General features: G+C 40.5%; 1 protein-coding gene across 6 annotated transcripts in view; it reads left to right on the top strand.

The window, feature by feature from the left end:
• Positions 1-1,956: 1,956 nt before the first annotated feature.
• Positions 1,957-25,447, top strand: part of TRPC3 (transient receptor potential cation channel subfamily C member 3) — a 54,375-nt gene continuing 30,884 nt past the window's right edge. For all 6 annotated transcript variants that reach the window (XR_013925707.1, XM_080373550.1, XM_080373551.1 and 3 more), the window contains exons 1-2: positions 1,957-12,396; positions 21,280-22,051. Coding sequence is in view for 5 of the 6 variants with exons in the window: in XM_080373550.1 (XP_080229676.1) it covers positions 12,173-12,396; positions 21,280-22,051 (996 nt within the window). In the remaining variant the exon portion in view is untranslated. The remainder of the gene's footprint in view (positions 12,397-21,279; positions 22,052-25,447) is intronic.

Below are 25,447 nucleotides of genomic sequence, written 5' to 3' on the forward strand. Positions count from 1 at the left end.
AGGACAGACAGGCAGGTAAAACACCTAACTACTTTCAAGACAGGTCCCTGTAAATTTAGGGAGAGGATTTTGTAGCAGTAACTGGCAGACAGACAACCACACTAGATGCCCTACTTTGCCCTTTTTCTAAGCGTGTGGACTTGCCACAAGGAAGACAGAGGGGAATGATGTAATTCTGAGATATTTATCCATTCCAGGTCTGCCTTTGCCTGTAAAAAGATTTAAATGTTTTTTATTTCTTAACTTTGGGTTAATTCTGATAAGAGGTTTTATGGCTGTGAGCTAAGTAGGTTTGTGGCCTTACAGTTGCTGAAAGATTAAATAAAGACAGTGATCACTGAATCGCATCTCTGGTTTCCTGAGACTATTCCCTTCATTTTAGCTGGAAGTACTTCTTGTGTCACAAGACCACCACATTTCTCAGCTACACAGATCTTAACACCTTACTTGCTTGTTTACATGGCAATTTAGAAAAACAGCATCCTCTCACAGAATCTTGCTCTAGCAAAGCAAGCTAGAAATGTGACATATGAAATAATTCACCAACACCACTATTCCCTCTTAGATTTCAGAATAGCTCTTTTTCTTCTCACTCAGTCTCATAATAAGTTATTGTTATTCTGAGGTCATCTGTAAATCAGAGTGCACCACTAAAAAAATCAGGCCACATAAAATTAATAAATTTTAACAGAAATCGGGCAACTTGTAATTGCTTAATCTAGGGAGGCTCAGAAGAATACATACATTTACTTTTAATACCAAATTTGTGTTTGGAACAATGCCCTTCAACAGCCAGTTTTAATAGGAACATAGGACCTGCCATGCCCCATTAAGCCAATGATCCATCAAGTCCAATATTCTCCACTATGCTTGGCAAATGCAAGATGCTTCAAAGGAACGCAAATTGCCCGTCATGCACTTGGCCAATTTTTCAATTTGAATAGTCCATTGTGCAAAAGCCATTCCATTCTTCATGTCAAGTCCTTGTCCCATACGGTTACAGATGTTAAAGTAATCAAGTGGCATGAATGACCCAATGTACCATTTTAATAATATTTAAGGCTATGTTTGTGCTCTTATTGGGTCTGTTTCTCCTGAACTGTCAACTGGTTTTGTGTACAATGCTCCTCACATTCATTCTCATTACATCTACTTCTGCTCTACTTCAGTTCAGCAGCTAAGCAAATCGACAGTATTCACAAATCCCCAGTGCTAAAAGATCAGTTATGATTTTAAATAGATATTAGTGGATTATTTCTGTCAAACAGCTACTTGGTGTAACAAAAAAGCATGCATCAATCAGAACATTATTACAATAGTGCTCCACTGAATTTCTGTCATTTGAATCATATTTTATTGCTGCACAGGAGTATCCTCCAGTTTCTGAGGAGTAAACTTTCTAATCCAGATCTCAACACTTTTCAGTTTTGACCCATGCCTAACAAATGCTAATGAATTGTTGGCTAGGGGAGCTGGTGTGTTGTTAGATACTAGAAACCACAGGAAGATATTTTCATTATTTCTTTTGATATAATTTGCCTATTTATTTATTGATCACTTTCTAAGCATACAATATTTGTTTTCTTGGTCTCTGCTGTTTTCCTTCAAGATTTCATTTACTGTTTGAGGGCCTGGGATATATCTTGCAATATTTTCACCTTTCCTTTCCTTTTGCTGTCTTGCCACTTGGTTATAACTTGGGAATCAGGGTCTGTCAAATCACCCCAGACATGTTGGTTAGGTCTACCTTCCTACATCAAGAGTATCTTACATTCTGGGCAACACACAGGTATCAGAAGGCAGAGCAATAGGAGAGGACTGGAAAGTAAGGTCAGAAGCAGCACTACAGTCATTGGTATATTTTACATATATATATTTATAGTCTAGGATTATATTGTATGTTCTGTACAACAGTACAGCAGTGCTTCAAGGCACTGTGACAGGGGAAAGAGGACTCTGTGAGACAGTGACTGTACATCTATGTAAGAAGCAGAAGTAAAAAGCTTTCAAGTACATGAAAAGAGATGATAAATGGATACTTTAAAATGCAGGTTTTTCTTTTCTTATCTAGGCTAGTTTGGGTAGAGCTTTTCTTTTCCAGCACTGCATGGCAGAGATTATCTAAGGGATCTGATAGCTCTAAGGGACCATGAGAGAAAACAAATACAAAGATGTAATACAAGGGAGAGAAAAAGGTAGAGGAGACAAATGGAAGAAAAAGTTTATACAAAACATGGAGTGGCTGAAAGGGCAGAAAGAACAATCACAACTGTGACTGAAGTCCAGTAAAACAATATGTCAAATGCAACAAGCATTGATCCAAAACACCAGGTAACGTTTCTCTTCACATCTCCTCCCCGAGCCTCAGACAGAATCAATGGCAGTGACAGGTATTCTCTGCCAAGGCTTTGCTGCTGAACTGGCTCCAAATTTCTCAGCGAGAGCTACTAATAGTTGTTGATCCATTATGTGGGGATGGCAGCAGGGGACAAGAGGAAAGATGGGCAAAAGAAAGGAATAACTAGGGAACTTATATGGGAACAGCAAGCTTTATGTGTCTTCGTACACAAAATGTCTCATTTTTCTTCATGGGATGAAGAGTCAGGTTTCACATCTCAGTTTGTCATACGGACCTTTCAGTTCCTGCAAAAGTCAAGGACATCCTAGTACCTTTTATCTGGACTTTGTGGTTTGCACGAAACTGGATGCTGGTTATTTAATTGGCTCAGCATAATCAGACAATGGGGAATCCAATAGGGCTACAAGGAGACAGTTAAGGAAAGTGTCCAGCAGTCGTTTCATGATCCAGTGAGCCGTGTTGTATTAATTGTGGGAGTGTCACAGGGAGCAAAGGATGAACATGCAGATACTGAGATGGAATGGAAAGAAGCAAGCGTGAGTGTATCTACCCCATTTCTGTGGTGATGTCATCTCTGAAGATAACTGAAACAAACTGTTGCCTCCTCCCTAAAATCTTTTTGATTTTCTCCTGTGCATCTCACTGGTTTTGAACAAGTCAGTGTATCATTGTTGGTCTTTTTAGAAATCCGCTTTTGTTCACAGTAATTTTCACTCAGCCCTTTTTATAATGAAAATGTATGTAATTTGGGGTGTCTTTTATCTGGTACAAGCATCTTCGTTACAGTGTGTCAAGAAGAAAGAACAGAGAAGTCAAGATACATTTCTGTCACTCATATATGACTTGAGACATCATCTCTATCAGATAGTCATACTCATGTGTAATCAGTCCTTTCCATTTTTGAGTGTCAGACAGAACAGGTAACATAACAGATTCACTCTTGCTAAAATGTTTGCTGAAATTATACTGAAATATGTTAAGCGCTATCTGAAACTGAAAACAGACTGTTCAAAAATGGACAAAGCTAATAGCTTGTTTTAAAGTGAAAGCACCTCGAATGTTAAGAAGTTAAATGGTCACCCTTTGATGGCTTATGATATAATTTCAAAAATAGAAAGTTTAAGTGTGTGAGGTTCTTGAAATTTTTTTACCTAATACTGCAGGTTAGTTATATTTGATGATTACATATGTAAGAAAGGTTTTATTAATTTCAGAATCCCATTTTGGCCATATCTTTATTTTTGTAATTTTAAAAAATAATTCTGTATGTCTTTTAACTTACTGAGTTTACACCTAGGATGTATATTTACATGTGTGTTTTTAACAAGCCCTGGAATAATCTTTTAATTTCTTCAAATTAATTCCATGCCCACATCAAAGTCCATGATGTGCAGATTACTGATTTTCCAAAATCTCTGACTTGCCAGGCACATATTTCTGTCAATAGCTGTTTCATCTGATAAGGAAACAGTTTGTATCTTCATTATAGATTAATTTTGATGCTCCCAATTCCAATTTTTCAGTGTTTACCTCTCACTTTCATCTTACATTAAGATGAAATTGTATTTGAGCTCCCTATTGGTACCAAATCCCTGTTAGTAGACTCTAGAAGCCTGTCAGAGGGGATTCCTAGGCAAAGATTTCATTGTCACAGGCAGTTTCCACACAGCAGCTGTGGCAATGTAATGAAAAATATTGAGGGAGATGGAAATACCTCTGCTATGGGCATATAAATGCTTTCTGCACAAAAGGCCTTTTCTTACACGTGTCTGTTATGTTACCTATGTCTGTCATGTTGCAAAATTGTCTGCCTTCTACTGCTCTTCTGCTGAATAAGCATCTCTGGTCTCATTTTCTGAGTTTTAATGGGAACTGTAGTTGCTGTTTACTCCTAAAAACCAGGACATGGTGTTTTAAAAATTAATGCAACCTATGAGGGCCTCCTGAGATTTACTTTCTCTCCTTAAGTTGTTTCAGTACCAGCCCACCTGGATTTGGCTGTGTTCTGAAACCCTGGGAAAATTTCTTCCAGCTTTTCATGAACACGAGTAACTGCTTTTATTAAAAGCTAAATATTAAACTGAAACTCCACTGGAAATGATTGCAATGTTTCCATTGACCTGAACTCACTGAAAATGTGACAATATCCTTAAAAGTTTTTGCTTTCCTGAAGTTGGAAATCCGACTTCCATATCTCTGTGTCAACACCTGGTCACACATGCCAGGGTACTACAGGGACTGCTGAAAGACAGGAGTGCTGAGGTTCTTTAACCTTACTTTCACTTCTACAACCATCTCCCCCCCAAAACAGGTATTAATTGCATGGGACATCCACCTGTTACTGACAACAGTAGAGTTATTGTAATTTTCATGGCAAAAGGTGTTGCATCTTCACTATATTTTAAATTGGCTTCAGGGAATAATTTATAAGTATGGTCATGTCTCCCTTTTTCCATACTTTGCCATCTTTCCTGTCAGTCACTTTGAAGATTGTTACCACTAAATGTAGTCTCTTCTCACAGAAAGATCCTGTTTGGTTTTTTCTTTCTGTTATTGAGCACCTCTCCACTGCTTGAAACTTGGCATTTCCTCACTCCCTTTTCTACAAAGTGGCTTTTCTTACATATAAGACAGGAAAACTGTAACAAAAACACGTATAGGAATTATTCTCATTTCATAACACAGAATATGTATACGGGATCCCCAGCTTTGTAGGACACCTGGACTTGGCATGAGTTAAATGCCGAGTGTGCTATGCAAAAGCAGGCTGTTGGCATCCTGTGGCTGCTTTAATCAGACAAGTATATAGCTTCACTGTGTCTCTTATATTGATTCTGATTAATTCCTAATGAATGTCTCTGAGCGCATCTTATTTCAGAGATCAGATATGGCCTCTTCATAAGAAGTTTATTAACAAAAGGCTCAGGACTAATCCACCAGTTGCCAATATTATCTTCTGGTCATTTGGGAATGATATGCTAAGTGCTCAGTGCTTCACTGTGCAGTGAACAGCAAAATATTTCATGGGTGAGAATTATTTGGTAGAGCTGGAAATGTGATTCTTGCCATACCAGGTACTGAACTACTTTCTCACTTGGCCACAAATGACTCAGGATCTCTGCCGGAGGATGTACTCCCACTCACAGCATAGCTGCACTACTTAGCAGGATCTTCTTTCCATCTCTTCCCCTTGTAGTTGCCCATTCCTCCACTATAGCAAAGTAGTGGTTTTGGATGACCCACTGAGTTGCTGTCACCCAAACATTTAGCACCTGTGGTTAAGTGTGATCACATATTCCACAGAAGCCCATGGAAGCAAAGATTACATTTTCAATCAACACTCTGCACTGTGGTATTTATTCCTTTTCCAACAAGAGGAATTTAATGCTTTGAGGTATGGCAAGTAGTTAGTACCAGATGATATTTATCAAAGGGTTCTGATGTAATTTAAGAAAATTAGGCTCTGAACCATGACAGAGTCAGGTAATCTTCCATTCAAAATCACCAGACATCCTGGACAATGGAGCTTTGAATGGTGCAAACCAGGATGAAGGGTTTTCTCCTCCGCAGGGAGCCATGCTTGTCACTCAGATTTGTTTTTATGAAGTAAGCTGCTGTTTAAATTTCTTTCTGCTAAGGTGTCACAAAGGAGAATGTATCCACAAATTAAAATATATTATGGTATCAATTCACAAAACAGTGTGAAAAATCCACTTGTTTCTGGATTTAAAAATCATCATGAACTGTTCCAATTCATCACTTGACCTGTTTGTCTCTTGCTATTATTTTTACTATGTCCTGCTTCCCCATTCTGATCCCCACAGTGCCTCAAATCCTGCTTGTCCAATCAGAGAAAGGTCAAACTGTGTCCAAATATATTCAGACTTAATTACTTGCACAGGACAGAAATCATTACTAATCTGCTAAAATAAGCGCTACTCTGCACTCCATATATCCATTGCAACTCTCAATTTCATTAGTTGAAATGTTGAATACATCCAACTGATAAAATTTTTTTACCAACCAGCATGGGGATATTACCTTCATCCACCCATGTCTGAAGAAAAATTAGTTGTTAAATGTGTTGTCTTGTGACAACACGTTTACTTACCACATGGTTGCCAGCACTCAGCAATAGACTAAGATTCACGTTTACATTTTCAAGGAGTATTGAGTGACACAGGGACACTAATTTAAGGAAGAAAATCCAGCCCGATATATAAATGAAAAGAAAACCAAATCTTATTAAAGTATACTTTTTAAAGTTTATAAGCTACATACAGTCCCCAGGGCAATGTACAGCTAAGGGAATTGATCCCGTAGTCCCTTTCTTAGTAGCACTTCTGTTAACTTCTAATTTCTACTAGTATGAGTGAAAAGAGAGGAATAAAACTTAACTGGCATAGGTTCAGGATTCTCTGGATCCATTCAGACATGTACAAGGACATTGGATTTGTTTACAGACATACCTGGTTTGCCTTAGAAAAAAGGAAGTGGCAGGTGCAAATATGTAAATGTACACACAGTTGCTACTTAACACAAAAAAAAAAAGTATTTGTCCATTTTGTCTAGAAAGACATTTTGCAGACCTTTGAAAATGTAGCTAGTATCTATCTAATGGTTTTATTGGCAGGAGACTTCAGTAGCCTTTTAATATCATAAAGCAGACTATGTAATACAACTGCAACACACAGCTCTGAGGGCCTGGTTTCCAGTAGGTGATTTGAAAGTATTTCATACCCACTCACTTTGCATGGGCCTGAATGGCTACACAGCATGCATGAAATTACAGGCTGAAGTCTCAGGAATTTATCTCTTCATCTCATTTAAAAGCCTTAAACCATAATATTAGTTCTGAGGCTGAGATCTGCTTACAGATCAGTGACATCACATCACTCCATCTTTTTTCTTCATGCTGATTAACCTGTTTAGACTTTCATAGAAGTCCTTGATGTAGGAGCTAAATGTCCTTGAAAACACTGGGTTCTTGGCAAGTAGGCAAATTCCCAGTATGAGGCAAAGAAGGCCAATTTTGCTTTCATTACACTGTTGCTACTCCCACCAACTTCCCAATTTTCATGAAAGTAGTACACACACGTTAGAGAAGGGTTCAGTGTACTGCACGACCTGGATTCTATTTCTAGCATTACTGTGTCTTTTTGCCTCTCTTTACCTGTCACTTCAAGCAAATAAAAAACAGTTTTGTCTCTTGAGAGAAGATACTCTTACTTTTTATAAGGCAGGAAAATAATCATTTGGCATAATCATATGACATACAAGGTTGTTCTGCAAGGGAAATGGTTACTAGCAGTTTCTTGGATCTTGCTGGTTCTTAAATCTAAATCACTTAGTTTCAACAAGAAGGTCTTGGTGTCAACAAGCAGGTTAGGTTTATTTTCAAATTAACACCATTGAAAAGTACCTCTCAGAGACATTCTGGTAAAAGAAACCCCCAAAGTATATTCATTAAATGACCTTTTCCCTCATCACTTGTCACAGTCTTACTGATTTGCATACCCACTCAGTTAGGTGCCTTATAGATCTGAAATACTGCTATGCTAGTTCAGTCTAAGAATCTGAATATATTTCCTGATATTTTTGTATACTGAATGCCAACTGTGCTGTTATGTATTTCAGATTTTTACTCCGTTAATTTGCCTAACTTAAAGAAGCTGAAAAAAATGAGAAAGAGAAATATGGAATTAATGTTTTTGACGATATTTCAAGGAAATTTATTGCTGTGGGTTCTTTAGACACCTTATTTCAATTCAGAAGAGCTGGGTGTTGGTCACTCCCAGCTGAAGAATACTCTCAACAGAAATTTAAAAATCTGAATTGCATATTTCTTATGATTTTGATGAGAACAGAAAGACTCCACTAGAGAGTAGTCAATCCATATAAACAAAACCTCTTTCCAATCTAATTCCACCCTGTCTTGATCAAACTAGTCCAGTGCAAAGAATGATTGTATTCTGGCTCAAACCTGAAATAGTTATGGCATTAAATCCATGTCCTAAAAAAACCAACAAAAAACCTAACCAAACAAACAAAAAATCCCCCCCAAAAAAACAAAAAAACCCAAGAGTATGAAGAATAATCTAGTACCTTCAGTAATACAATACTGTATCTGCTACATTACATTATTTGCTGTAAAACTTTTCTGTTCTCTCTGTCCTTGTAGTAGTATACTTTTCATTATTTTACTCTTGTCTAAGCAACTTTGAGGAAAAGGTTTTCTAAATTGAAATGACATCACTTCAAAACCCTGTAAATTCAAGTTAGTGTTCACAAAATGTACTAGATTGGCAGCCTTTGACTATAAAGTCTAATCAGTGGAAAACACAGAGAGCACAAGGTTCCCTGTATTGCTCTGCCTCGTATTTCAAATCTACTCATCCTTTTCCCCTGCTTTCTGCAGTTTGGTCCTGTTGACATCTACCCGATACTTCGGTAATATTACACATTTTTGAGAAAAATAATGATTTTGGAACACTGGCATTATTGAGATTGCTAATGTTTTCAAAAATGTGTACATCACTCATGAACAGAAATCCCTTCTCAAGAACATTTGGCCTTGCCCAGGATTTTGTAGGTGCAATTTCACTACTGTTAGGTTTCTCACTTGTCCTGGTGTTTCAAAAGTGTGGTTTCATGCATTTTATTTTTCTGAATAAGGCACTTTAGAGCCTCAACCACACCACCAAGATACAGCAATGATTTTTAAATTCTTACTGTCAGGTGAGGGAATGATGGCTGAAATTTAATCAGGCAAGGATCTTCATATCCCTGTTCCAATACCATGTTCTGGTATCAGCCTGATACCTCAAACTGTGGTAAATTTTCTACACATCATTTTCTTGGGACTGAGATTGTTTCCCTACACATTTCAGTTGGAAACACACAATATTTCTAAGACTGTAACCATACTAAGTACATTTGAGATTTGTAATGGATTATTTTGTTGCCATCTTGGCTGTTTTTCAGGTAGGATCTCCTTCAAATAAATAAAGGGGAAAATTTCTCCATTGTTATTGTGTTGTAGAATTCAAATGCAAGCAAATGCTGGCCAAAATTGACCAGAAAGCAAGTCAAGCAGGAAGAGCAGGATGAAGAAAAGCACTTACTCTAAATGCACATTAGGAACCATGTATTTTGGCTTGGTGGCTTTGTAACAGTATAGTGAGAAAAAGAAAAGAATTTGGTAATTTTTTCTTACATTACCCTTCTTCAGCATCAAAAAGGAATGCTCTCTTCCTTGAAAAATTTGACTGGCATTTCCTCTTTAATATTGGCAGTGAGGAGAATCAGATTGGTCAGAAATCCATGTTGCAGGAGTATTGTGTAGTAAAAAATATGGCCCTCTACACATCGGTTATAGTGCTGTACCATGACTTTAATAAGGGTGGGGGTTTTTTGCCGCTGTCTCACAGAGCATTCTCAGAAGCAAAATACAGCAAAAGTTCAGGTGAAAGTTCTACAGCATTAAATATATATTAGCTGGAAAGTTATCATCATTTTACCCCTTGAAATGGAGGGATGTATCATTGAAGGCTTCTACAAGGATGACTTCCAAGTCAACTATTATCAGTGACTTGGATAATTGCATAGATAGCAGTCATTACCTTTCATTGTAGAAACACCAAAACAATCTCTATTTAGACAATACTCAAATAATAGAAAATACAGTCCACAGAACCCGTAATTCAAATTAGCGATAGGAAGCACAACAGAAAAAGCAAGAATATAACTTTCTTAAAACGAAGAACCAATATTAAACCCCTCTTTTATGAATTCCTGAAAAGAAAACAAAACCTTGGTATGTTGAAGCCTTGCTCTGAACACACATTTGGGAAGCAAGAGCATTTTCATGTACATTCAGCTGTGCTTTTATGTTTTGTTCTCAAGGGAAATTATAGGGGCAATTGAAAGTCCATTCCTGTAGCCCATTGTAATGATAGAGGACAATTTTTTTAAAAAAGGAATACAATGTGGGCAGTAACATTTTTCTAAGTCAAAAGCCCCCTGCAAGAGCGCAAGGTTTCATGCAAGGATTGTTGCACTGCTATGCTCTAAAATACGTAACGTTGATACCATATGTATAATTAGGTTAGACACCTAGACATCCTAAATTAATAACCCAAAGTACTTCAAAGTTAAAGTAGCTACACAATATATTAGTTTCTTAGAGAGCAAAATTTGCTCTACCATGTCATGAAAGACATAAAAAAAACCACTTCCCCAATGAATTCAAAGTCACGATGCAAACTAATTAAAACTGATGAAAACAAAACCCAGTTCTTTCTTCGAAGCTGTAGCTGGGTAAATTATCTCTGTGAAACTCTTGGTTGGATTTTCCTGCCCTTCATGAGTATAAATTTTGTACACATGGGAAACAGCAAAGGCAAAACCCCTTTTGGTCTGATACTGAGAACAGTGTACAGTGTGAGGTAATGACTGCTCTGTGCTGAGACTGCTTAACGATGCTCGGCGGAGAGAATTCTACCAGAGCAGCCATACATGGATTTAAGGTCCGCTTTCTCTGAAGTCACTGGAAAACTTACATGAATTTCAGTTTCAGGAGGACCTGTGTTCAAAGAACATAGATTCATGCAAATTTATACCGATAGCCACACAATGCTTCAAAAAAGTTTAAAGCGAGAAGAAAACGGCATCTCAGCAGCACATAGGCAAAGGAATAGCTTTGCTGTATATATAAATCAAGGCATGTAGTCTGTGTGTACCTACTGTTCTGCATACTGTGTATAAACGCACACATGCTCAGCCTCAATTTTAATGGGATCGCAGGTCTATCATAGGGTAATTTTCCCCTATGTCATAACGCATCAAAAAAAACCCTCATAATAAGAAAGAGATTATATGTCTCCGTACAGCACGAATCTTTGCAACTGGTATCTGTAGAGCATAATTAGCCTTGATTACATGCAATGAGCATCTTAACAGCCTCCCGGTTCCTTAGCTTGACACCGCGCAGGATTCCACCAGCCAAGCCCAAGGCAGGGCCACCTGGCGCACTCTGGCAACCCCGACTCGCTTTTACCACCAGCGAGCCGATCAGAAAACCTCTTTTTACCTGAAAATTTTAACTTCAGCTGTTGGCAGCGTAGGGCCGAACGTTTCTCACAAGAACGGCCCGGAACTACCTGCCTGCCGGGCAGGCAGCCGCTGCCTCAGAAGCCCGGCCCAGCTTCCCGCGCAGCGCCGGACGGGCCCGGCACCGCCTTTGCGGGCAGCTCCCGCGGGTCCCGCCGCCGCGGCGGTACTGGCACCCGATGATCGGCCGTGCCGGGGAGCGGCTTCACCTCAGCGACGGCCGAGCCGCACTTGTACCGGCCCCGCGCCAGCGGCACCTCCCCCTCGCCCCCACCCGCGGGGCCAGGCGGGCGGGGGGGCCAGGGGCGTCCCCTCCTCTCCCGGGCGCCCGCTGCGGTAGGCGGCTGCTCCTCTCCGGCGCGGCTCGCCCCCGCCGCCTCAGTAGCGATGCTGTCCTAGCGAGGGATGATGACAGGGAGAGGAGAGGGGTAGAGCTGCCGCCGGGAGCCCGGTCTCTTGCTCGCCTCCCCGGCACTTCCCGGCCCCTGCATCGCGCTGCTTTCCTACCGGGCGGCGGGAGGCGAGGGCGGAAGGGCGGCGGGGGTTTTGTGGTGAGGGGCTTGTCCCCTCCAGGTGCGCGGTCCCCCGCCGGGCAGGGCTGTCCTCCTCCTCCTCCTCCCGCCGCCTTCCCCGCCACACACGCTGCCGGGCGAGGCCGGCCGGGAGCGGGAGCAGCAGCCGCCGCCTGAGGGGACGCTGACCATGTCGAGCAAGAGCAGGAAGAGCAAGGAGCAAGGGAGAGTGACCTTCCCCCCGCAGCAGGAGGAGGAGAAGGAGGAGGCAGAAGACGAGGAGCAGCAGCGCCGGCGCCGCGGCTGGAGAGGCGTCAACGGGGGGCCGGAGCCCCCGCCGCCGCCTCACAGAGCTGTGAAAACCCTCCGGGAGCCCTACGGCTACTACCCGCCCCCCCCGTTTGCCAGCACCATGTAAGTGGGGCCCGGGGGGCGCGTACCGGGCGCTGGCCGGCAGCTCCCCCGGAGCGGCCGTGGGGGCCGCCCGCCGGACCCCGGCAAGTTGCGGCGCTCGGCCCGTCCCGCCGAGCCGGGGGCCGCGGCGGCAGCGCAGCCGCCCGGCCTGGCCCCGAGCGGCGGCTGGGGCGGGAGATGGGGCCGGCGCTGGCGGCTGGGGCGCGGAGGCTCCGGAGAAAGTGCCCGAGGGGACGGTCCGGCCGCCGCCTGCCCGCCCCGCTCCCTGCCCGGCCCCGGCTCCGGGCGAGGTGGGGGCAGCGGGCAGGCGTGCCGGGGCGGAGGAGATTCCCTCTTCTTTCCTCCCCCCCTACCCCCGGCCGTTAGCGTAGCCGCCGGGAAAACCTAATTGTTGGCTCGGCTGAGGTTTAGAGAACCCACTCTACCCTCGTGTACAGGCAGCGCTAATGCACCCCTTTTATATTTTTTTAAAAATCTAGGCTGTGATAAAACCAGACTCCCCACAGAAATCTAGGACACCTGTGCAGAAAAGCCTCAGTTCTTGAGATGCATCTTGTCCTGTTTGATGTCGTCGTCAGAAATTTCAGGTTTTTTAAGATGCAGTCATATATATATACATACATACTGACCATGCCTAGACTTACTGCAAGAGAAATAAATTCGGTTTTACTAACAGGGGTGGGAATGTTAACTTTCTTTTCTCTGACTTAGAAAATGAAAGTTGTCCATTAATTATTCACTTACATTTATAACGCGCTGCAATTTAGACAGACTTGCCTCTGAGGATTACTTGATTATTTTATACTTGCAGGACAATATTTAGTTCTTAATTAAATATTTTAATTACTGGGTGACAAACACTTTGTTTTGAGTTTTAAGATAACATATTCAGTGTTTATAGAAGCAGCTTCAATTAAAAATGTAAAGTACAGAAATAATTAGAGTAGCGCTTGGAATGGGATAACTACAAATAAAAGTGCTTTTTACCATCCTGACGCAGAAATTCTTCACAAATACACTGTACCTGGTGATCCAGACTTCGAGCAAGAGTGTCTCTCACAAGTCTTGAGCTGTCTGAAAGTTTGCTGGGTTTAAGTTGTTTGTCTGGGCTCTCTCTGTAGTTGATGGACTGAGAGAGGAAACGGCAGTGGCCAAAGCAGCGTAGTCATTTATTTTCTCTCTTGAGGTGCCTGTCTTTCTCCGTTCACCATAAGAAGAGCCTAGAGGATATAGTTTGGACTCAGACACTTTATTTTTAGACAGATGAAGCTAGCTCAGCTGAATTTAAGCTATGAGTCCTAAACTTCTGGATCCCTTTTAGGTTAGTGTCCTCCTAGAACTGTTGGCATATTCCTTTAGGAAATGGGTATTATGCCACCAGGGGATAAAACTGGAGTTCAGTTTGCACAGCTATAGGCATTTGAGCCTGGAGTAAGCTCCTACTCTTGGAATTGCTCCCTAGTATATAATTCTTATGATCCTGGCCCAGGAGTCCATCACAGCAATGATTGTGAGCCACTGCCCTGTGGACTGACAAAAGGGCTGACATTAGTCAGTGCCGCAGGAGCGTATTGAACTGACAGGGCATAGAGGCAAAAGACCCACAACTGCCTTTTCCCCTGTTATGTGCCTGTGGTCATCCTCAGCATAGCACTGCGATTTTTCTTCTGGAGTAACATTTTGCGTTTGCTACTAATGCCTAAAATCATAGCATATGTTAATGAAATAAATGAATATCAGTTTGCTCATAATGCGCCAAGATTGATATGCGTAAGGCTCTAGTGTACACAAAGTGGGTATGAGAATCCTTGACAGGAAGAATTTATGGTCTTAAATATTCGGTACTGACAAACAGTGCAAGGGGAAAGAGACAGGAATATGTGAAGTAGTTTGCGCAAGAAGATGCACTTAGTTGGTATTTGAAATGTTTTCGCTCTGAAAGCTGTAACCTGTGCAAGGTACCTGTCAGTGTACAGCTGGCTCCCTCCTGTGCCAAATATTGCTGGAAAACGTAATTAACCTCAGATTCCCACTAAGACTGCAGACTGGATGTAATACTTGTTTCACAAGGTACTATATGCCCCAGTAGGATAAATGTGAGCAAAACCTGTAAATTAAATGTTGTAGGCATCGAAAGCTCGGTTTCCTGAGTCTCTGAAAATCGTAGCTTAGTTTCCCGAGTGGAACGACAGAACGCAAAGGACTGAGTGTAATAGGAGCTTTAAAATTCTTTGTTGCCACAGCCTTGTTAACTTGGTTCTTTCCTGGTGAGTTGTTTGCCTTTTTCTGTGTGTGCGTAGATGCACTCCTGGCATCAAAATATAGTCCTTATTTTCCCACAGGAATTCAGATGGTTGGTATTTTCTGTTGAGGAGTTAGTGAAGAGTAATGGCAGGAAAAAGCTCTGCATAGTTTGTGGGGCAGGAGGAGAAGGAACAAACTAAGTGTATGTGTACCTCCTCCTGATATCTCATTCTGTTTTGTTCCATTTTTTGACTAATTCTTTCCAGTTCGGAGCCAGAACTTCTGTGAGCTGACATGAGGGCATTTTGGATGATGGATTATGTCGTTTCAGACCAGTGGGAGAGTATAGACCTGAGTCAGATTTTCAGCTGGCCTGATTTATGTTCTGCTGTTCAGCTGAATTAGCCTCCCTCTTCTGGAAAGCCCAGGCAGTAGTTCACAGAAGGGAGAAGGAAGCTCTCATTTTAATACATTTTAGATTTGGTGCAGAGATTCCCAAATTGTGTCTAACACATGCAAGCTTCCATGAAAACATACATGGATGTGACACTGTTTTTACTGGTGAAGAAACAAATTTACCAGCAGCCTCTTCAGGCACATGGCTGTAGCAGAGCTTGGAGGGTTGGAAAAGCCTTGGTTTGCCAGAGGTAGTGAGGGTGGGGAGGGATTGCTCCTCTAACACTGCCTGTGGCCCTGCACGGGGCCAGGAGCTGCTACCTCACATGGATTAACAGTCTTTTCCTGTGATGGTAACAAAACACATGCTTGAGATCACTTAGTTTAAGAGATCTCAGGAGTCACGAGCTAAAAATTTTGCACATACATATGTGCGTGTGTAAGGTAATCATCATTCCTTTGTTTTAAAACTGGGACCTCAGACATTAGTTTTAGCAGAACAAGAGGCACAATTGGCATCTCCTATGTGGCTCACTCTGGTGTTGTTGCTTTTAAATGTGCATGCACATCGCTGTTTCCATGATGCGCTTATTTGATCTGTCTGTAATCACTGGACTGCATTTCCTTTCCAGGGTTAGAATGGAATCAAGATCACTAGTGTTGCAGTGCAGTTTAGCAGTGGGGTAAACTGCCTTGTAAATTGTTGATGCCATTCTTTATTGCATTTAACAGTTCAGGGTGAATTGTTCTTCAGTACAAATGTTAGAAAATTGCTCTACAGATCTGGGAAGGCCAAGAATGTTTCTCTAACTTCTTTTCTTTTAAAATTGCTTATGCAATTTTCACTGTTAAAAAATAGACTTAGGAACAAGATTATAAATCTTTTGAATTGCTGTTGATGAGGCAGTGAACAGCAGAACACTAGGAATTCTCAGGTCAACTGTTTGTCCCACGTTTCTGCCCTTCTACTACAATGCTGAAAGTCTGAGCATGAAAAGAGATAGTTGAGCTAACAGAGTAGAAATCTGTAATTGAAACAATTCATGGTAGAAGCAGAGGAATCATCATGCTTACTTCAGTCCTTTACAGTTGCTGTGCTGCTCAAATTTCTAGCTTTGTACATAGGAGTAACTCTATCCATGCAACATACGATGCAATAAAAGGTCATACTAAATGTGATGCATGTGAAACAGGAGGCAAGTGGCCATTGCTTGTTTAGTGGAAATTTTTTAACAAATATTTTTTTATTGGGCATGTAAAGGTCATAGATTTTAGATGAAAATATTTAAGGTAAAGATAAATATGTTATAATATAGGATAGGTTTTTGTGTCTTACGACATTACCTGGTATGTAGCATACATGTTGTTCAGAGTGTACATAACATTGCTCGATGTGAAAGCTTGTGATACTTATTGTTAGGTAAAGACCTTGAGAGGTGGTTTACTCCTTTAGGAGCCGTGGCCTCACTAATGTGAGAGTTCTCAGCAAAGCTGAAATAGAGGTGCCCTGCTTTTGTGTTATTCAACAAGGGGCTGACTTAGGGTCCTGTCACGTCTTGGTTAATTGTCTTCTAGTAAGTTATGTTCATTTACAGCTATTGCTGAAGTTACTGAGAGTTTGCCTAAGTAGGAAGCAATGAACTAGGCTTAAGCTGGTAGTAGTATAGTTAGTATATAAAACTTCTAATTTGAGACCATCCTTATTTCACAGTGATGAATGAATGATTCTGAAGGTTGGTGCAGAGTTCCTGAAGTTCTTCGTTCTTGCCGGTGAAGCTCTGTGGTTCCTTGAAAGAGCAGCCTAACTGGTGCACACTTCAGACCAAGTGAAATGTGTCCAGATGTGGTGGAACTGGTGTACTTGAGTTAAAGCGATTGCTCTTCTCCAGTTCCATGCTGCTTATTTGTGCTGAGCAGCAAATGGAGGCTTGAAGCTTTATAGACCCCTTGGCCATTTTTCTGCTGTGTAAGGTGAAAAATGGTTGTGGAAAAAACCTGCAGGAGCAAAAATGCTGCTTCATGTCCGTAAAGGGGACTGAATTCTCTCCTCTCACCTTCCTGCTGCATACCACGTAGTATAATTATGGAACCTGTGTACTAGGACTAGAACTTTACTTAATGTCATGGTGTATCTTTGCTGAAGAGTTAATGTAAAACAACTGGGCATTTTTTTGCTTGGTGTTCTTTTGGATTTTTTGCCATGCGTTCTACAGATTTTTAAATTTTTGTGTTCTTTCAACTATTTTGGGAACAGTTGGGAATAGGAACATCACGATTTCCATCTCTCCTTTCCTCTTTTAATGTAAGTTGTCAGCTTCTTACAGAGACAAGGTTGAAAATATGAACTTTAAAGGCTTTAGGAAATAGAACACAAATAATTAATGCACACTTAGTTCTATTTTATTCATATTTTTAAGCCAGTCTAATGATATTTAGAGATGCAACTTGAGATTTTGTTGTTTTATTTCAGTTGACAAATATTACATATAGAATGTGCTGAAAATGGTTAAACAGTTAAAACTAAAATTTTAACCATTTCCTTAATGCATTGGGATAGCCTAAAAATATTAGATGAAAGAACAGGAGAGCAGAAAATGGAATAGGAGACCTTGTACCCAGTGCTTCTTGCCTGCTGTACTCTGACCAGAGCTGGCTGACTTCGAGGTCTTTGAATTTGCTGAGGGAAGAGGGGAAGAAGAGAGCAGAGAGGTATGGATGAACCTAACAGTCTTCTGGCTGTGTGGTGCTGTACAAGATTTTTTGCTTTTTGGTTGGTTGGTGGGTTTTTTTGAAGTCTGGACAATATTGTAGCCATTCAAATACCAAGCAACTTTCATCTTTATTTTGAGAAGATACTGCAGTCACTTCAAATATATCATTTTTGTCACAAGATTTATAGCTAAGGATATCTTTCTTGTTGGGAAGATATTCTAATGCAACACCTTTGGAAGGATATATATCTTTTTATGGAAGTCAGATGAGTCATCTTGGTCAGACAGTGGGTTTTGAAAGAAAGGTATCTAAACCAGAAAGTAAGTGTCATATTTCAAAATATTCTGAAAAATTAAACTGAATGTAAAGAGGGAAATATATTGTTATGTATTTCATAAGAGATAAATGAGATTCAGGGTGGCAGTTTAGAGTTGTCTTAAATCAAGAAGTCAGAGTGTGTCAAGTTGTTCTTTGTCTTTTTTACTTTTTAATACCCATACTTTTTTCTTCATAACCTTACGGTAAACAACTATATTTCTGTGACGATGTTTTTAGATGTGGAGGAAGAATAGAAACATAACAGCATATCAGACAATGAGATCTTGTTTAAAAGGTAACTCTGAAAAGAGTTATATCTGGTTTTACTTAAGATTTTGTTGGGGAATAAGGTAGTAGCATGGTGTGGCTTTTCGCCACGTGCACTCTATCCTTATATCTGGGGTACTCCCAAATGTGAAATATGCCTGAGCTTTAAGACATTAAATCAATTCTATGTTTAACAGTTAGAGTCACAAATCCGCTCTGTTGTGGAACCTGTTTCATAGACTCAAAGAAAGTGGTACAAAAGTGAGGAGAGAAAAAAAAAAAAAAAAAGGATCCTGTCATTTTGGCAAAGCAGTTTTGGCACATACTTCAAAAAGTGAACGCCAGTCAGCATTGCTTGTACTGCAGTGCCACTCAGGTCATCTCTGGTAGTCCAGAAACACCAACCACAGATGAAAATGTAAAAAGATCAAATGCTTCATCCCAGGAGAAGCCTGCTCTTGGTAATGATTATCACAGTCCCTTCACTTGGTCTGCATTGGAAATGCCCATTTGTGTTAACTGAAATGTTCAGAGCATGGACTAGCTTTCATGCTATTTATAGCTGTGATAAAGTGATTAAGACTTTATATTTTGCTGAATTTATTACAACTGATGCAGATAGCTGGAAGGCCAGACGTATTCTTATAACCTGAATAGAATTAGTTATGCCTGATGAAAACTGTTAGGGCTGACATTGCTACACATGGGGAAATCCATTGATGTCAACAGGCATATTTTGTGCAGTGGTAATATAGCTACGCTCATTGTTGAAAGATCACACAGAAAAAAACCCACCTGCATTTAAGAGGCTGTTGCTCTGGTTGTGGTTTTGAACCTGGAGCAATGAGAATATGCGGCTTTTAAAGCTGCCTGAGCAGGTTCCATTGTGTTCACTTAAATGCTTAGTCTTTGTGTGTGCCAAAGTGTGTGTGGTGGTTTTGCCTTAATTCTGTCCTTTTGCAGACGAATTGGGTTTGCTTAAAAAGGGCCGTTTAATATTTTGTTTTGCCTTCATCATTCATTGTGTTGACCCACAGCTCTCCTAATGCACATTACCTGGCTTTTGTACTGGGAGTAGAAGATTCATTTCCTCTTCAGTTTTTTTGTCTGGCCTTTTACTCTTGTATCTGCCAAAGTGAATAAATTAATCTTCACAATGTCTGTGTAACATCCAACTGTTCTTTTTCTATAGATGAGGAACAGAGGCACATAGGACTTAAGGACCAAATTTGAAATGTATAAGGTTTGTTTGTCCCTATATAGCATATATATAGTGTTATATGTATTCAAAGCACACCCTCCTTTAATTCATATATTGTTTATCTGTTGCACTGGTGTCTCTGTGCCCATCAAATCAGCTCAAGTGATCTCTATTCCTTGAGCTAATGGATTAACTGATAGCAGCTGGAGGCTGTCTTTCTCAGTATTAAGCTGGACTAGAAAGGAAAGGGAGATTGCTGATAGATTTCACATTTATTTGCAGACGGTAGTGAAGGAAGGTTATGGTATCCCAAATAACTTTTTAGGCCTTTGGCATCTGGTCTGGCAGGCATAAATGATTTTGTTCTTCCTTTAGCTGTGGTCACTTTAGCCTCATCCCCTCTATTCTGTTGTTTGAGGCCTTGCCAGGCAGTTGTTTCCTGTTGCTGTTTTCTCCAGCTAGGTAGTGTCTGCTTCTCAACCTCTTGTCCTAGGTCTGTTTTCTTTACAACTCCTAGTCTCACGTATCTGAACCTCCTCTCCCCTCTTTAGTCTCCTTAACTTGTTAGATACAGCTCAGCATCTGATCTGTTGGTTCTCTCAGACCATTCCTGTTTGCTCCCTGCTGCTCTCAGCCAGTACCTTCACTGGTTCATAATTCCAGTTTCTGTCTTTCCTGATTTAGCTTGCTCACCCTTTCTTTTATACCCCCCCCCCCTTTTTTTTTTCCCCTCTTTCTGTTCTTGCACTCAGTTTTTGAGGGGAGTTCACAGGCTCCCTGGTTCTCAGTTCCCTTTCCTAAACAATCTCCCTTTCCTCCACCCAGGTTTCCTTTTTCCAGTACAGCTTGCCATCCCTGTTTTCATTTTCATTCAGTAGATCTTTGGCTTTCCCATTTTTCTTGATTGTATTACAAGAATGCATGAAGGCTTTTAAAGATATGTATATACTCATGTAATAACATCAGATAGCATCTTTTCAGCTTCTGGAATGGTAGATGGATAATAGAAATAGGCCCAACATAACCCACGGCATTGCAGAAGTCCAGGTGGAGTGAGAGCTGATCCCAGTCCATACTGGATCATGCCCAGTGTCTCAATCTGTGAGCAGTTTAGTTACTAGCATCCAGAAAATGTGTTGAATGTGCATGAACTGTTGTTTTTCAAAGACTTATAATTTAGCCAGACTGACTCGTGAGTAGAATCTTCCAGACTTGGTTAATGCTTCTAGTAGTAACACTGGATGAGAAGTCTGAGATCAGGCTTCACTGTGTATTGCTTGGCCAGACATCGGGAAGAAAGCTTGTTTTCACCTCTCATTTATGTGAACTACAATATGGTAAGCATAAATACTGTCTTCCTTAAATCATCAGCTTGAGTGCTTATGGTAGGTAGTATTAATTACTACTGGAAGTAGTACAGTAGATGTTTTTTCATTTTGTATACATACTAAAGTGAGTTGAGAGGGTTTTCTGAAGAGATGTCTTATGTAAAGAAAAAAAACAACCCACAACCACTCTTGACCATGGTAAACAAAACAGAAATGGCTCTGTGGCATTGAACCTGTAAGTGCCTTTAGATTGCAAACAAGCAAGCACAAAGGCAGAAGGATCACAATAAAGAATACTTCTTGTCTATAGATGGGCAAATGACAAGGGCCAAAATAAGTCATGATTGTAGCCACAGTAGTGGAAGCTACAAATAACCAACATGGTGAAATCCTGTTGCCTTTTTGTTTTCTCCGTAGGTACATTGAAGAGAGTCCGTCACTGAGACGTATGACTATGATGAGGGAAAAGGGAAGGCGACAGGCCATTAGAGGCCCAGCATTCATGTTCAACAACAGGGGCACCAGTCTTACAGCTGAAGAAGAGCGCTTTCTAGATGCAGCAGAGTATGGGAACATACCTGTGGTGCGCAAAATGCTGGAGGAGTCAAAAACACTGAATGTCAACTGTGTTGACTACATGGGCCAAAACGCCTTGCAGCTTGCTGTGGGGAATGAACATTTGGAAGTGACAGAACTTCTGTTAAAGAAAGAGAACTTGGCACGGATTGGAGATGCCCTGCTGCTTGCAATCAGCAAGGGCTACATTAGGATAGTGGAAGCAATTTTGAATCATCCTGGGTTTTCAGTAAATAAGCGACTGACTCTGAGCCCTTGTGAGCAGGAGCTCCAGGATGATGATTTTTATTCCTACGACGAAGACGGTACCCGCTTTTCTCCAGATATCACTCCCATAATTTTAGCTGCCCACTGCCAAAAATACGAAGTTGTGCACATGCTACTGATGAAAGGAGCAAGGATAGAGAGACCTCATGATTATTTCTGCAAATGTAATGACTGTACAGAGAAGCAAAAGCATGATTCTTTCAGTCACTCAAGGTCAAGAATAAATGCATACAAAGGACTGGCTAGTCCGGCTTACCTGTCCCTCTCCAGTGAAGATCCGGTACTTACTGCTCTAGAACTCAGCAATGAACTTGCCAAGTTGGCCAACATTGAAAAAGAATTCAAGGTAATGGTGTTTTGGTGTTTCTCTCTGTTATTGTTTTAAAGTTGCTGCTACTTCATGTTGTCCTTTGATGCTTGAAATTATTCGGTGTCTTCGCTTTTTCAGTTGCAAATGATTTCATGATATTTATTGTCTCTTTTGGTTTTGATTTTGTAGTTTTCCATATGTAAGCCTTTAAAAAAGAATGCTTCATGAAATTTCTTTTGCACCTACTGTGTATGAAGAAAATGGGAATAAGGGACAGCATGTATTCTGATAAACTTGCAGCAGATGGAAAACAATTTTGGTTGATGTAGCAGACAAAGATTGTTTTTAGTTACAAATGCTGGGTAATTTTAAGTGCAGAAAGCAGAAACATTACACTTTTCTTGAGCATGCTGCAGCATTGACCTTATTCCTTCTTTTTTTATTTGCACTAATTTTGAATGATGTCTCCAAATTGTTGAGAATATAGAAAGTGTGTGTGTGGGGGGGTGTTGATGCACCTTTTGGAAATGTCACTTGTTCAAAACCAGCTGTTAGATTGATTACAAACGTAGGTCCTGTTACCTGGTTTTGAGCTGTATCTGGTTTAGTATATCAGTGCCCTGACTTCCCTGTATATTTCAGCTTCTCCATCAGACAAGTAAATATTATTGACAATTAATGATTGATTAATAATATACATTAACTAATGATTAGTTAACTGTTTCCCAGTGCCTTTGTTTTAATGATTTTGCAGTTCTATTGAATACCTTGAAAAATGCAGTAACACTCGCCTTTCCCCTTGCCCACTCCCCTTCTCTGCCAACCAAACCCCACAAAAAAATGAAACCCTAGTAGGCTGCATGTAATAAGAAAAGCTCAGATTTGGGAATGACAGATTGTTCTCAGTGAGTAGTGATATCAACAGCATTGTTTCTAGTTTTAATGAAAAATTTGTTTCTGCAGGGTCAGTGTTGGGTACCAATTATTTGTTAAGTATCTTCATAAAGATCTGAGAGAGGGAAAAGATGCATTAACCTTTTCAAACAACAGCAAACATTGCTAACACTGTGGAATACTCAGAAGAAATATACAACAACCTAGAGAAATATAGACAGAAATTAATAAAGTGAACTTTACCAGAAGAGGAACAAACAGTTTTAAACCGCTGAGAAAGAATAGCTCCACACGTGGCTGAGTGACTTAAAATATAATTTAAAAATAAGATGTCATTGCTGAGAAGGATTCATGTGTTACGCCATGCACTACAAAGTGTAAAAGTTGGCTTGAACTTTTACTCTCCTTCCTTTGCTGAATGAACGCTGCCATATGATGCTGCGTACTGTGTGATTTGGCAAATGGATTGAGTACTTCCTCAATGTATTTATTCAGGAGTATAGGGAAAATGTCAGATTTTTCTTTTCCCTCTGTTGAAAAAATACTGAACTGGGAAAGCCCTTTGTGAACATAAAATTGAAGAATTAGAGAAGTTTTATCATAGCACAGAGCTTCTTGGCTTGTGTGCTTCACACAATGAATTACAGGTAAGTGCCTCATTTAGAGACCATTATAGAGGGTTAAATCACTGATGTGTATCAGTCCTGTTTATTGATTCCTTTTCAACTAGGCCAATAACCTGAGAGACCTGAGGTCTCCAGAATTGTGTGACCAAGATGGAGGTTTATGGGTTTTCTGAATGATGGTTCAGTGGTGTGGATGCAAACCTTTTTCCCCACCCCCCAGCCTTCCTTTTTGTCTCCTGCGGTTTCATAGAGACAAGTTTTCTTCTAGGTTGGCACCTTAGAAACTCTACCATCCATCTTTTTCTTTCTAATCCTGCATACAAATTTTGTTGTTATACCTGTATTCAAAAGCACTGGTGGGTTTGGGGACTCAATTTAAGTGCTGTGCAACTCCCTAGGAACCCAAAATACAATCTCTGCCACCAAAAGCTAAATTAAGGCAAGCTGTATCATGTTTTTGTAAGGGGAGGATGTAGATGGTTAGAACTGAGTAGAAAAATTTTGGTAAAAATATAAATTCAGGGGAAGCTCCCATATCATAGGTACTAATACCATGAATACAAATTTCATCAGAAAAAAAGCTCGAAGTTTTGGAGGAGCAAAACTGATTTTTTTTGGCTGGACTTCTCATTTCAAACCAGACCTTAAAAAAAATACTTTGTTTTTTAAAATATTAAATTGTCACAGAATAAAATATTCTGGTTTTCAATTTTTTCTTGGTTTTCTTTTGTTTTTCTTTTTCTGAACTCTTTAGGCTCTATTCATTGATATTTTGGGATGCCTAAGAACCCAAGAAATGCTCTATTTTCACAGATTTCAGTATTTTTGTATAGTACTGACATGGCTGCTAACGTTGCCAGTGGTACAAGGTAATGCAGTTTGGGCACCTACAGTAGAAATTGTTCCTGGTTCCTTGCTAGCATGGAGATTTCGGCTTCTCATCAACACCAAAATTTTCCAGTGAAATAATTACTGTCCTCATTGACCTAACGTCTGTCTCTCTTCCTTTTGATTCTTGTGTGTCTCAGGGTTTGGTTTTCTTCTGTTTCTACCAAGCCTGGTAGGAGAGTTGCTTGTCTTCCTCTGGCAACGATGGTTGGCTGCCCTTACTGGGTAGAAGGGGTAGCGGAAAAGGGAGGAAGGGAGGGAGGAGGAAAAAGAAGAGGGGAGGAATTTTTTAGTATCACCGTTAAACCCAGTCCAGAAAGAGCTGTAATTGCATGGCTGGTGAGAAGACTGTATATTCACTGGGGCTGTGGGCAGGTCTGGTCTAGCATGGATGTAGTACAACGTGCTGCACTGAAAGCTGTAGAGGTAGATCAAGGAGAAAGCAAGCAGCGCTTCCGTGTCTTGCAGAATTCTGTTGAGAGAGCTTGACACATTTGATGTAAGTCCAATTTGTAACTGTCTGATCGGTGCTTTCTTCGATGTCATGTGAATGTGTTTTGCTAATAACTGTGTGCTTTATCATGTCCCAGAAGAGAAGGCTTCTAGTCCAACATTTGCACTCCCTGTGAGGCAGAATGACTGATAGACTTCTGGCGCACTCTCCTTTAGAATCATCACTGGAAATGCTAAAGTATTCCAATCAAATTCAGTCTATAGTGCAACACAAGCAGAATTGTTTGAGAGTAAAGAAAAATGGACAAAATAGTTCAACTCCCACAAGAAATTGACAAATCTGTTTAAAGGCAATTTTGATGATATTCATGATTTATGCCTAGTATCTGTGGTACATTAAGGCCCATATCATTTCCTGGGTGTGCTCACAGCAATGCTCTTCCTGGATGTGGAGAGCTTGTAATAAATTAATTTAATTTAAAAATACTTTTCTAGGTGATTTTCCCACAGAGAAAGAATATAGGGTGAACCTGTTTAAAAATGCCTGAGGGCCAAGCTTCCTAGTAAATGC

This window comes from Falco punctatus (assembly GCF_963210335.1).
Source record: "Falco punctatus genome assembly, chromosome: 1".
Taxonomy (NCBI): domain Eukaryota; kingdom Metazoa; phylum Chordata; class Aves; order Falconiformes; family Falconidae; genus Falco; species Falco punctatus.